Genomic DNA, 14,760 nt, shown 5'->3' with positions numbered 1-14,760 from the left:
ATAAAGGCCAACATTCCATTGGTGTTTGTGATTATTTTCTGTACCTGTGCCCTAGCTTTGTGATTTGTATACATGGACACCTGAATCCCTTTGCTGCTTCACAGATTCTAATACTCATTTAACAACTCTACCATTTCCTTATTATTTATTATAGTTTTTCCTGCCTCTGTCTTTTTTTCTACATTCTCCCTTTACCATTCTGCTTCTCTTAATATATTTATAAAAAAACTTTTGCTGTTAGCTTTGATTTCCCTTGAAAGCCTTTTCATTTTTTTTGAACCTCTTATACTTTCTTTGTATCCTTTTGTTGCTTTTTATAGCTCTCCCAATCGGCTGGATTTCCATTTTTACTTGCATTTGTGTAAATCTTTTCTTGTAGCTTAATACTGGGGCTGAAATTCAGCCTGCTGAAAAGACCTCTTACTGTCAGAAAGCAGCAGCCACGCGGCGGAGTTGAATGGTCGCCGATTACGGGTCAAATGACCGTCGCCAGTGAAATTCACCTTGGGGGGGGCGCGGCGGGGTGAAGTTTTCCAGCAGTCCCACTTCCGTCACGCTGCTGTCGACCCATCTTAAGTGCATAATCAAAACGCGCACCGCCGATCTCCCGCACCTCCAGCCAAATTCACTGTGAAAAATCTTCCAATAGGGAATTCAGCAGATACTTCTTTATCCAAAGGTGATGATGATGATGATGATGATGATGATGATATAAGCACATGAAGGAGAAAGGAATAGAAGGATATGCTGATAGGGTAAGATGAAGAGAGGTGGGAGGAGGCTTGTGTGGAGCATAAACCCTGGCATAAACCAGTTGGGCTGAATGTACATAGAAACACAGGAACAGGAGTAGGTCCTTTAGCCCCTCGTGCTTGTTCTACCATTCAATGAGATCATGGCTGATCTCTGACCTAACTCCATATACCTGCCTTTTCCCCATATCTTTTAATACCTTTGATAGATTTTTGTTAACCAATCTCAGAATTAACAATTGAACTTGCATCAACTGCTCTTTGCTGAAGAGAATTCCCGTTGCGTGTAGACGTGTTTCCTAACTTCACTCCTGAAAGGCCTGGCTGTCACTTTTAGGCTATGTCCCCTAATCCTAGACTCCCCGACAAATGGAAATAGTTTTTCTCTATCTACCCTATCAGTTCCCCTTAATATCTTGAAAACTTTGATCAAATCATCCCTGAGCCTTCTATCTTCCTTTCAGACAGCACAAACTTAACTTTAAATTTCTTGAACTATCCTGCCAGTTCTAATATTTATGCAGCCGAAATCCCTTCCAGCCAGACACTAGAAAGTTATATTTAGCAAAGAAGCTAATGAACTAATGAATAGTTTGACTGTATGATAGTTCTGTGTCATAGTTGAGTTTAGTCAGGATATCAACTTTGGTTTATAAATATCATTAGCCTTTTATCAGTTATGTGACTTTATACATTAATCTGTTTTTTACCTCATCCTTGCTGTAATCCATCCCTGGGCCGTTTACCAAATAAGACAGTGAGTAGTTATTTTCCTTCCAGGCCTTTGAAAATCCCACTCTTCAGCTGGCTGCAGGAAAGTGCACCACAGTACCCAAATTAATCATAGAATTATAAAATAGTACAGCACAGAAGAAAGCCATTCGGCCCATCAAGTCTGCACCGGATCTTGCGAAGAGCAATCCAGTTAGTCCCACTCTTTCCCATACTCCCTGCAATTTGTTCCCCATCAAGTATACATCCAATTCTCTTTTGAAGGTTACTATTGAATCTGTATCCACCACCCTGTCGGGTAGTGCATTTTAAATCCTAACCACTCGTTGGGTAAAAAAGATATTCCTCATGTTGCCTCTGGTTCTTTTACCAATTACCTTAACCAGAGGGCACAGAGTTATTGACCCTTTAGCCCATTAGAAACAGTTCTCTTTATTTACTCTATCTAAATCCTTAATGATTTTAACCACCTCTATCAAACATCCTCTTAGCCTTCTCTGCTCTAAGGAGAACAACCCCAGCTTCTCCAGTCTATCCACGCAACTGTAATCCCTCATCGCTGGATCTTGCCCCTCTAATTTTGTTACTTCTTTGTATAAGCACCTAGCCCTGTAGCTGGCTTCTCCCCATTGATAGGACAGTTAGGGGTCGAAATTGCCCCTTTCTAGAAGACCCGTGGCCACCTGAAAGCGGTGGCCAAAGGTCCATGCGGAATGGCCGCCGTGTCTCCACGGAGGGGCTGCCATTTAACAAATTCCCCTTCCTCCGGTTTGGAGCGGTGTAGGGGACTGCTCCGCCTGTTTTCCCGCCGCGGCATGCACATGCCGACCCCTTACCGACCGCAGCAACCCCTTCCCGAAATTGCCCTGTGGGAAATTGCCCCTTTCCCAGAATTTCCCCCATGGGAGCGACCCCGCCACCGGTCAGTGCCACTGACAGCTTTTGCTGTCGGTGCCCTGTCTGTGGCTTGGTGGTGCGGCTGCCCTTAAATGGGAGGCCGCACTGCCGGCGACGCCATGTTATTTTGTTCTGTCGGCCAACTGCCAGGTCAGGCCAACAATTATGCCCGCGGCCGGGCCGCCAACAGGCAGCCTGGCATCCCTCTTGGGGGCCCAGTGTTTGCCACTAAAGTGGCTGCAAAGTTCGCAGCGGCCCACCACTTTAACTGATGAGGGAGGGAACGTTGTGATGTGGCGCTGATGGCTTGCAGCGTTGGTCACTCTGCCCAGCCCCCTCTTCTGCCCCTCCAGTGACGGCCACTCTGACCGACCCCCACTTCCACCCCGATGTTGAGACCATTCCGCCGCACTCGGGGTGGGGGGAAAAACACTAATATCTGAACTTCTACAGTGTCCGCCCCATGCATTGGGGCGGATGGAACCGTTCGAAAAGGTAGGTGCGACTCGTTTGGGACGGTGGGCAATTTCAGCCCCATAATATCAAGAAAATGGCTTGGTTGTTATTTTGAGACACCGACCCAAATCCTGCCATTTAATGGCATGGCACATTAAAACACCAATATGTGTTCAATTGTTTACTATCTAATTAACACAATTCAGATTTTTCACAACTGCCACCTAATGTTGAGATTTTCTCACCTTGTTACAGATCATTCATTGTCAACAAATATCTCTGACAAATTCTGAATCATTTGTTGTTAATATTCTGTACCTGTACTTAAGTTCTTCAGTGTTCGCACAACTTCCAAAAAACTAAATGAATAGATAGTTACAAAATTCAATATAATTTGCAGTTATAATAATGTACTTTATTTTATTTCAGTTCAGCAATATGAAAGATCCAGTAAATTATTTCTGTAAATTTGTTAGTAGCACATTTGTTTAGTTTGTGTGTGCCTGTGCACGTTAATAGTAATATGCGATCGGTATATATGCCTGTCTGTGTGCATGTATTAATACCAGTGTGAGGATGTTTGATGTGTCTGTATGTGTGCTAATGGTAGTTTGAGTGTGCGTGTGTATGTAATCTATATTTTATCTATTTTCTCATTCTCTTTCAGTGAGAATTTAATGCAGCAAGTATTTTGATTTGTAAAATAAAGACACAAATTATGATTCTGCCTTAAGAAAAATGTAAACTTTGAGCTTAATGGATTGGAAATTATTTGAATTATTCATGTGCCTATCTTTCAAAATTAATAATTTGTAATATCATTGAATAGTGCTTGTCATATTTAACAGGTGGGGGTTTTGCAAATATTTTTCATGAACAGCAAAATCTGTTATTTTTTATATTTAGCTGCTAACAGAGTAAACTGTTACCAGAAAGAGAGAAACTCTCAAAATCCCTCTGGCAGAAGAGGTATTTCTGGAGAAGATTTTAGAAATCAATCTGAGGTGTCGGATGATGGGAAATAAACACACCAGCTTCTCAATATTGCTCCAAATAGAATATTTTTTTTATCTTTCAGATTCTAAGATTTATTAGTTGCAATTTTAAACGTGCATTGTCTGTGGCATTAAGAAATAGACAAGTAAACCAGAATATTTTTAGCATGCAAAATTATGAATACAAATGCAGTCTCCAACAGTGTTTATATTTTTATGGTTGATAATTTGTAAAACATTTAAAGAAAAGTGCAAGATAATTGATTATAAAATTTCAGACTTTACAATGATTACATTGAACTGTTAAATTAAAATTATTATATACTCACAAAAAAGTTACAAAGGAAATCATTTGGGAAACATTGCATTTTGTATGTGCTTACCACCATTTTCATCTTGTGCTTTATCTTGTCAGTAATCTAAATGCAAGATGCTACTCAACAGATATTGATAGTCTATCCAAAGACAAGTGCATATTTCATTGCAGGGCAACTGAAAGGTTATTTGATGTGATGATGTGGATTGTCCATCCATTAATTGTTATTCCACTACATTCACTTGGGTCATTGGTCTTAACGGGATGAATACATTTTTGCAGCTGTGGAAAAGTATTCTGTGCTTTTTGGTTATGGTATTGAAACCTTGAACTTGGCAACAATCAGCAAGTCATCAGGTTTAAGAAGCATTGCATGATAGAAACGTCCTCACTTGTGGTTCTCTCCCACTTGTAAAACTTGTTTTGCAAGTCTACCTTCAATCAATTTCACAGGGATTTTTCTTCCCTTTCCTCATCTTCTCTCATCCTGCTCTCCTACCTGTGTCCACACTTTATGAAAACAAGACTCGTTGCACTGTCTTGGAGGCTAGCTCATTCTTTCTCATGATCTGAAAGCTCTACACATCATCATCTTTCCTTTATCCTACAATTTTCAAACTTTTAAAGCCAAAGCCAGGCATCACATATACAGTGTCAGCTGTGGCTCAGTGGGTAGCACACTCCAGGAACTTGAGCACATAAATCTAGGCTATCACTCCAGTGCAGTGCTGAGGGAGTGCTGCACTGTCAAAGATGCCGTCTCAGGTAGACGTAAAAGATCTCATGGCATTATTTCGAAGAAGAGCAGGGGAGTTATCCCACGTGTCATGGCCAATATTTATCCCTCAATCAACATAACAAAACAAAACAGATTATCTGGTCATTATCAAATTGCTGTTTGTGGGAGCTTGCTTGTGCGCAAATTGGCTGCCGCATTTCCTACATTACAACAGTGACTACACTCCAAAAGTACTTCATTGGCTGTAAAACGCTTTGAGATGTCTGGTGGTCATGAAAGCGCTATATAAATGCAGGTCTTTATACATTCCTTCCTGGCTTACTTTTATCTTCTCACTGATGATCTACATTATGGGCCTGGGTTCTCCCCTTACTTTTCTTACTAAACATTACTCCTTTATGTTTCTCGTGAACAATATTCCAGGGCATTCAAGCATTACCAAAACTGTCAAGCAGGGTGTACTGCGTAATTTATTAATAAAATGGAAAGAAAGTAAAACCACTAAATCCCATTTGTCATCAGCTTATTTTGGACATCCTTACTTATTCAGTGTATCCAACGTGTTTCAGAGCCATTTCATTTACATAGTGTTTCTTCCATCTTTACAGTTTACAATTACTTATTTTACAAGGAAACAGCATTTAACCTACATCTTGCATTTCTGAGTTAACCGAGCCATTGGTCATGAGAGAATGCCCCAACAGTTTCTCAGTATCCCACTTTAATAAAGAATCTTGGAAGCTGATAGATGAGATTATTTGTTAAGTTTGGTATTGGAAAGAAATTTCAGTGGTTTTCATGGATGTGCAGTTGGATGGTTAGTTCCCAGGATGTGCTTTTCTTAAATCTGATGAAATAATTTATTAAGTCTGAATATAATGCAACAAAAACAGTTTTAACTTTGAAGCAGAAAATACTACCTCCTCCAGGTATTTTCCACCTAAAGAACATACTCCCCTCAAATCTCTAAGTAAAAGCCCCCTCCACAACTCTTAAGCAGACGGATATTTCATCAGAATAGATGCACTCTGCCAATGTCAGTGATGAATCTCATCAGTTTGCTTGTCTGCCAGAGAGATTGAAGATTGGCATAGTTTTCCTTTCTGGATTCCAAGCAGCAATCATTCTCCTAAAGCACTACTGGGCTTGAGTTTTTGGTGTGTCCATAATCAACCGACGGTAAAACCTAGTCATCACTGATGTGAACTGAGCTCATCTGTTGGGGTGAAATGTCAGCTGTAAATGTGTGGTTGGGTTCCCTCAATGGCCTGGTGAGAAAAGAAACTGCCAATGTCATCCTCTGATCTTAGCCAGGGCAGCAATTGGGACAGTACAATTGTCCTCCGTGCCTCTGAGCTAGAGCAAGGGAAAATCAGCAGGGTTCCCAGACTTCGTCTCTATCTAGTAACCCCTGCTGGAAAATATGCGTGCTGATATCTATTTAGAACATCATCAGGCTTAACTGTGATGTACTCATGAAAATATGCCACTTGGGCAAGCTCCCAGAAGGCAACTGGCACCTGTGGAACCAGACACCAGCAAGAGAGGGGAGAACAAAATGATACATGTGTGGAAAATTGTACTTACCAAGAAACATCCATTCAATTGGAAAACTGAAAATAAAAAATACTACTGGATGTTAAATTTGACAACTGCCTTTCTTTTCTGAAGCTTCAAATAAAGACAGCAGGAACCTTAGACATATAGGCCCCAAGTTTCCACATGCGACAAAACAGGTGCCCCTCCGAGCTGGGCGTCCGTTTTTCGCGCCGAAAACGGCGCCTGAAAAAAAACGCGGTATTCTCAAGCGCCTTGCAGCTCGATGTCTGCTTGGCGTGGCGCACAGGGGGCGGAGCCTACCACTCGCGCCGATTTTGTAAGTAGGAGGGGGCGGGTACAGTTTAAATGAGTTTTTTTGGTGCCGGCAACCCTGCGCGTGCGCGTTGGAGCGTTCGCGCACGCGCAGTCTGAAGTAAACATTGGCACTCGGCCATTTTAAAAAGTGCTGCAGAAAAAGTGAAAATTTGTTTATTGAACTCTTGCAAAGGCTTGTATTTTAATTTTCTTGATATTTCTGTGTGTGAGGGAGTGCATTCTGTAATTAAAGATAGACTGTGATAAACGGGACACATGCACTTGTTTGAGACTATTCAAATTCTTTGTAGCTGTTCAATTTTTAACATTTTTTAATAAAACCACATTGCCCTTCCATGATCAGCACTGAGGCTTCTTGCAGCTTTCTCCCTCCCCATGCCGTCGGTCGGTCCCGACGGCAAACCGCTGCCTGAAGCACTGAGGCTTCTTGCAGCTTTCTCCCTCCCCATGCCGTCGGTCGATCCCGACGGCAAACCGCTGCCTGAAAGGCCTGCCTGAAGCACTTTCACACAGGTAGGAACATGGTTTATTTAATCTTTTCTTTGCTTATAAATTTTTATTCAGGTTGGATTTATTTGTATAATATTTGTATAAGTATAACTAAGGATTTATTGTAGAATTTAATGACTTCCCTTCCACCTCGTTCCCGACGCCTAATTTGTAACCTGCGCCTGATTTTTTAATGTGTGGACAAGGTTTTTTCAAGCGTACAAAAATCTTCACTTGCTCCATTCTAAGTTAGTTTGGAGTACGTTTTCACTGTGGAAACTTTCAAATCAGGCGTCAGTGGCCGGACACGCCCCCTTTTGAAAAAAAATTCTGTTCAAAAGTGAAACTGTTCTACCTGACTAGAACTGCAGAAAACTTAAATGTGGAGAATTGCGATTTCGAAGATACTCCGTTCTCCACCAGTTGCTCCTAAAAATCAGGAGCAAATCATGTGGAAACTTGGGGCCATAAGCACCAGCGTATCAGCAATCTTGATTAAGATATCATCAAACTCAGTAACTAAAGCCTAGCCAGTATTTTGAACCTATTATCATGAGCTAGTTTCTTTCAAACTATTTTAGCTGATGCACATACTTTGATTCCTTTGATTGGCAGCACAGAAAGTTCTTGGTATGTACATTTTCCACAGATTTATTATTTTTCCTCTTCTTTCTGTCTTCTGTTGGTGGCAGCCCTCCAGTACCTCACCCAAGTGACTGTTCTTCATCTGTGAGCCTGGGTAGAAAGTATTGATGGACTATTTTATTGTAAGGAGCATCATAACTAAGCCTGATTCTGTTCTTCCTCTTAAGGACCACATTCTCCAGCAGGGATCACTAGATAAGAATCAGGAGCAGGAACTCTGGCTGATTTTATTTTTACTCTCCCCACCAAGGAACACTGAGACCAATTATATTGTGCGTTCCCTCTCTCTCTCTTCTTTCTTTCTTCGTCTCTCTACCTTGACTGAGTTCATTGATATATATAATATATTAAAAATCTTACATATGCATGTGCTTCCTTTCAACTTCCTGTCAACCAGTATGAATTCCTGTGCCCACATTTATAATGGAACCTGGCTATGCCATGATGTAATTGCACATCCCTCAGGTGAAGGTGCTGTAGTGCTATCACTGGTGGGATGGTGTCATTAGACTGTAACCATTTTACATAGGTAGTTCCCATTATAAATATGCTGATAAGAATTTATAATTGAAATAGAAAAATAAGTACTGAATCTATGACTTTAAAATGTGGACTGAAGTCTCTCTGCATGCCCAGGGTCCAATTAGCCTCCTGCCTCTAACCCAACTACCTGAAGCCTGGACTTGCCCTCGGCTCCCTGTGTGAAATGCCACAGGAGATCAATCGGTAGTATTTGAAATATTCTCAGGAAACAGGTTAGTGCTTTCAGACAGTCTGGTGGCTTTCACCAGAGTCTGATGGAAGAAGGTGATTTAACAAGTTTTGAGAAAATGGAATGAAGTGTGTATTAACGTTTGTAGATTGCTCTGTTAAACACTGACGTACAGACCATGCTGTGACAGTTTCTGCCATTTCTAGTCGTATAATCAGATTTAAAGAATACACTTTAACATTGAGAATCCTTAAAGTATAAAATTAATCCAAAAGGGTCTGAACAGTTTTGTATGTGCATCCTGCTGCTTTATCTTAGGTTTGGAAAGCAGGATCAGCCAGCAGGCTTACGTTAGACAGGGTTATCAGTATTTACTGATATTCATTGCGACACTACCACAAGGTACATGATCCAGGAGCCAGCTAGTGATTAGTGAAATATTTAAGTGTTGACCCTGAATGGAATTTGTTGCTGGCTTTTAAACAACATTAAAATTTAAGCTAAAAGGGTTAAATTATGAGGGCAGGTTTCCGAGACTAGTCTTGTATTCTTTTGAGTAGAGAAGATTAAGGGGTGATCTAATTGAGGTGTTTAAGATGATTAAAGGATTTGATAGGGTAGATAGAGTGAAATTCTCTCTATCCTCTGGTGAGGGAGTCCAGAACAAGAGGCCATTGAGGGGTGATGTCAGAAATCACTTCTTCACACAAGGGTTAGCAGAAATCCATAACTCTCGCCCCCAAAAAGCTGTTGAGGCTAAGTCAATAGAAAATGTAAAAACTGATATGGATAGGTCTTTTGTTAGGCAAGGATATTAAGAGTTACAGAACCAAGGCGGGTAGTTGGGAGTTGAGATACAGATCAGCCATGATCTAATTGAATGGCGGAACATGCTCGAGGGGCTGAATGGCCCACTCCTGTTCCTATAACCTCTCATTGGGAGTTAATTTCTCTGTCACTGTTGTTACCAGGATGCTTGATTACTAAGTTGCTCACCAATAAATTGGACTGTAATACAAGGTTACAATTGAAGGAAATCAATATGTAGTTACAGACACTACTTCTAAACATTATACTAGCCTTATTTTTTTGCATATTAAATATCTCTGTGAGATTATTTAACCTATGACTTATTTTCCTTCCTGAATTTTCCTATAGGAACACGAATGGTGAGCCCTGGGGCATTACGGAAGCTGTTACAGTTCTGTAAGGAGCTCTCTCTGCTAGATGTTTCCTTCTGCTCCCAGATTGATAGTCGAGTAGTGCAAGAACTCAGTGCCAGCTACCCGAACGTGTCAATTAAGAAGAGTTACACCCAGTGACCAACCTTGCTGCTTCTCATTGCCCAAAATGATTAATCAGCTCTCTTGTCCTGTTTTGGTTTCTGGGGTTTAACAAAATGAATCTTAACTTGAAGCTTAATTCCTTCGCCATTTGGCACTATTCCCACTGCAGTCCCTTGTCCTGGGAAGGTGCCAAAAGGTGTAATTGTTGCAATCATGCAGAGTGGATCTGGACTCCAGCAACTAAATTATTGATGACAATATGGAGTGAATGAGTAAAAGTGGAGGTTTGCAAGGAACCATACAGATGTCTTTCTAATAACTCAGTAAGCCTAAAGGTAATGTAGGATGAACAACAGATCTGTCTTTACAAAAGCAAAATACTGCGGATGCTGGAATCTGAAATAAAAACAGAAAATGCTGGAAATCACAGTGGGTCAGGCAGCATCTGTGGATAGAAAAACAGAGTTAACGTTTCAGGTCGATGACCCTTTAGCTGGATTTCTACTACAAATTGCTTTACTAACAATGATTAAAATTTCAAAATAGGTAAGAAATACTTTTCTTCCCCAAACATGTTTTTTAAATGCCACAAGGTTTTAAACCTCTGTTATTGTGCAGCTCACTTTAGTGGAATGGGTGTAAATCAGAGTTGATATAAAGGATGTTTAGACAGAGGAAGGGTGCATTGTTTGAAAGCTAGCATTAGAAATCTGTTTTGTATTTTGATATTTACATTGCCCACTGAGGAATCATATGTCTCAAAAGTGGAGTTGCTAGTACAAGCTAAAACTTTCAGTGCACTTTATAGTGCTGAAGGTGGGATGTTTTGATGTATATGGCCAGATGTTTACACAACTTATGAGGGAAATCTTGGAACTCTGAAATGTCACTACACTGATATTACTCACCGTACTGATACAATATTTCACATATCACACTATCCTTGTACAAAAATATTTTAACCATGCTGTGGGATGGAGCAGTTAGAAAAAAGTTGGTTATTAAAAAAAATTACGATAAAATATGGCGTGTAAATCACCCGTATTTTATAAATTGTCATTTTTGTAAAAGGTTTGAACCATACCATTACTCATTTATGTTTAAAGGACATAAATCCACATTGAAGCATGTTTACCTGCAACTTTGAATACATTTGACATGCATTAGTTCTGAGTTTTAGCTTACATTGGCCAGGAATAAAAAGTTAATACTGCTTGTAGCTGTACTTTCCTATCGTGACACAATGTGTTGGAGCCTGTTCATTATTCAATTAAGACCTTATAAATCTGTCTACTCAGCAATTTGTCAAGCTTTGCCATATAGATTGATTTTTTTTGTGGTATGTTGCACAATCACTTTAGCCATTTCGGAAGTTACATGAAGTTGGATAGCAAAAGAGTTTGAAATTTTGTATCATTATAGATTGAGATTTGTATCTCTTCTCAAGTTTGATGTATTTTAATTCTAATTGGGTATTTTAGGGATGCACTGAATGAATAAAGACCCTGTCTAAGTAAAGTTAATTGGGTATGTCATCTACCTGGATTTTTTACATAATATTACTGGCATTGTGTGTGCGAGGTGTGTTCATAGCTTAAAGTAAAAACAATCACACTATAATTAAACCAACTGCATTGATCAGTTGATCCTTGTATTCCATCTGTTGATTAGTTTACATTTTAAATATTGGTGTATTATGAAATCAGATTTTGATTTTTATGCTTGATACTTTTTTTGTTCGTGCTTCATAATAAATAAGTTTAAATTTTCTTTATTTTAATGCAGGTATAAAACCTGTTGCAGAATTAGACTATAAGGAATTTGAGTTAAATACATGATGAAATATGTTCTTAAAACGAGCTGTAATGTTCTTTTAGAAGTTAGTTAGCTAATATTTAGAAAGAAGATAGTTTTTATTGTAATTTTCCCATCCCCATTTTCGAAAATATGTTTTGCATGTGTTCCTGACTGCTATAGCACTTGCTAAATCAGGAACAAATTTAGACTTTAAAAGAGTAGCTTATATCAGGGATTTACTTAGCAGATTTACACATCTGTATATTTGTTTTAAAAATAATGACCAGGTATTCGTTGAATATGGGCTTATTTGCACAATAAATGATAAAAATGTGAAATATTTAATATGTTTTGGCCAATCTCGGATCGCCTATATAATGCTCAGGTGTAAATTGTCCAATTTTCCATGGAGTCCTCAAGTTACAGTCAATTACTTAAATGCAGAATCAGGAATACCTCTGAATGAACACAAGGCAATAATCTAATTTCAGATAACTTCTTGATATCTGTTTTGTTTGCAATCCATGTGTTGTTTTAGTTTAGGTGGGTTTATTTCTTGTCTCGCAGCTGGTGTCAATGTGATATTGTGCACCGCATATTTAATGTCTGATACTGCTCACACAAGAGAATTAAAAGACTGGTAGTGCATCTGCAGGTTTATGAAGAAATGAACTGAAATTAATTTCTGGGAAATTCAAAATCATGCGCATTGGTATTTAGATGACCAACTAAAGTCACGTTATAATGATTTTAAATGTGGTGATTGAGAGTAAATATTGACAATTACATTACATCTTTTAATTGCCAGCAAACTTAAATTCTCAAACCAGGTTTAAATGTGTAGATAAAGTTAAGATATATGTATCAAACTGTTTTTTTTTAAACTTCCTTTTCCCATTGTTGGTAAATATGTACTTAGTGCTGATAGGTATTTGTACATAGTGCTGATAGGATATTTTCACAAAAATGATTTATAATTTGTCATTAAAAACAATGGGAATGAAGAAGGGCAGGAAAGCTATGTTTTGTCCCCAAAATGTTAACTTTTTTTGTACTAACCTTGCTTTTAATGGGAGTAACCAGTATGGATATTCAGTCTTCTAGGTCCATTTTGCATAAAACATGTTTCCATGTTTTGAAATACTTTGTAAAATAATGTGTTATTTAAATGTTACTGCAGTGTACGGTATTTTGGAAATCTGTATAGATTGTAGAGTATTCGACTGCAATCTGTTCTCCAAGCCAAGGTACTACATACTCTATTGTTGACGATTTTCCTAGACTGGTATTTACATTAAGAAAAATGAACCTTGTTTATAATTCTGGATCTGTACAAATAATTAGCATTAATTTTACTTAATCAACTTAATGTGTTTCTCCCCCTTTTGGAAGATGTGTGCAAGTCTTAAAGTGGGTGGCCTGGAAGAATAACCAATCTACAATATAACAGGATGCTGATTTTAATGCTGCAAATGCTTTAGCAATCTGTGGTATTGAAATGAACACGCTGTGTGCTTCTTTATTAGGAGCAAGAGCAGTGTTATGAAAATGTTATTCATTTGTCCATCGTTGTGAAATCTCTGTTGCATTGAAGAAGGCTTTTGGAGTGAGTTCTTTTTAAAAGTAAATCCCCAAGGTAAATGTCTGCAAGAGCAAACATTTTTAATTCCGGCACATAATTGGTTCTCGTAAGAAACCTATAATGTTCAAAACTATAAAATCTTGAGCTTTATTTTAAATGTCATTTATGTTGTTCCCCTTCCTCTCTCAGGACGCACAGTAAACCAGTCCGAAGTTACATCGTTGACCGTAATTTTTTTATTGTTTATTCAGTCTATTATATGAACCAGTGAAATTACTCATTTCAAAAGGAGGGAGAGGATAGTTTTGGCAGTTACTTTCGTAGCGTTGGTACTATGTACCATTTGATAGCCTATCCTTGAGGTTGAAGCAGGTCATTCACAGATTCCAACACAGTCTTAAGTTTCTGTTATCTACAACAACATGTGACCAATAAACTCTTGACTTGGAAATTCACAAATTTGCTTTTCCTAATTGGATGAAGGAAAGGAAATCTGACAAGGAGGTGGATGATGGGAGGTAGCATGGCCAGAGCTATCCTCTGGATTGTTTGAGCATTAGATTTAACCAAGTATTGGAATTGCAGCTTGGCACCAATGCAATTATCCACTGAATTGTTGTGTTTTCGTGTCCAAGTAAACACCAAAAGAAAAATGGGAAGAAAGATTAATAAAAGACTCAAATTGTACTGCCGATTTAGACTTTGTAGGCTTTTATTTGTTGTCAGAATTCCAAAACTCTTCTTGTACTTTAGGTAATTTCTTCACAGTTCTGATATATCTGAGCAACTTAGTAGCAAAGTGATGGAATTAAGAAATTTCCTTCACAGCATTGTGATCTAAGCCTTCCCAAGATGAGTGACACACTGCAGGAGAATCAGTGAGACACATGTTAACAGGACCACAGGGTGCATTTCAGCAGAGAAGACTTCTGCCCATCTCGTCCAACCAAAAGCAGATGGACAGCAGGATGAGTCATGAATTTGCACGGTTGTTGGAAATCATACAAGGGTTTGGCAGTTTATTTTGTTACACTCTCAGCTGAAGAAACGGTGCATAGAGGTGAAGAAAAATTGAAGAAGGAAGAAATGCTTCATGTTAAAGATTACATAAGTTACCGCACCAGGTTGATTTTCTAACCATTTTTAAAGTTAAAATACAGCTTTCTGTTGAATTTTTAGTTTATATTAGATTGCACTATATCGGTGAATGCGTTTTCTAGATACAGTTGAGCAATTTTTTGACAGTGACTTGTGCACCGTGTTAACAAATGTAGTCACTTTTTGATTGTGTATTTTTGAAGGCTTGTTACAATGCAGTACATCCCTATAACTATTGATGTAAAATAAAGTTTGTGTTTGATGCTTAACAAAGTCATTATTTTTATAAATATTTCTTGTGTTAATAAAATTTTTCAATGCCATCATCTAATTATATGGGTGCTATTTACTATTCCAAGAGTGCAATTTCACAATTCTCCACTCACCGC

The 14,760-nt window shown here is 38.7% G+C and overlaps 1 protein-coding gene across 3 annotated transcripts in view; it reads left to right on the top strand.

Annotated features, from left to right (window-relative positions):
* The window catches only part of fbxl4 (F-box and leucine-rich repeat protein 4), a 157,331-nt gene that overhangs the window by 132,199 nt on the left and 10,372 nt on the right, over nt 1–14,760 (top strand). Inside the window, exon 8 of one of the 3 annotated variants that reach the window (XM_070885410.1) lies at nt 14,102–14,620. The exons of 1 other annotated variant lie outside the window; for it this stretch is intronic. In XM_070885410.1, the coding sequence (XP_070741511.1) occupies nt 14,102–14,109 (8 nt within the window). In that variant the 3' untranslated portion in view covers nt 14,110–14,620. Of the gene's footprint in view, nt 1–9,766; nt 11,642–14,101; nt 14,621–14,760 lie in introns of those variants that run through there. One more of the 3 variants, XM_070885406.1, reaches the window with a different exon arrangement.

The sequence above is a fragment of the Pristiophorus japonicus genome, chromosome 7 (genome assembly GCF_044704955.1).
Source record: "Pristiophorus japonicus isolate sPriJap1 chromosome 7, sPriJap1.hap1, whole genome shotgun sequence".
NCBI lineage: Eukaryota > Metazoa > Chordata > Chondrichthyes > Pristiophoridae > Pristiophorus > Pristiophorus japonicus.
This window is presented reverse-complemented; position numbering and strand designations above follow the sequence as displayed.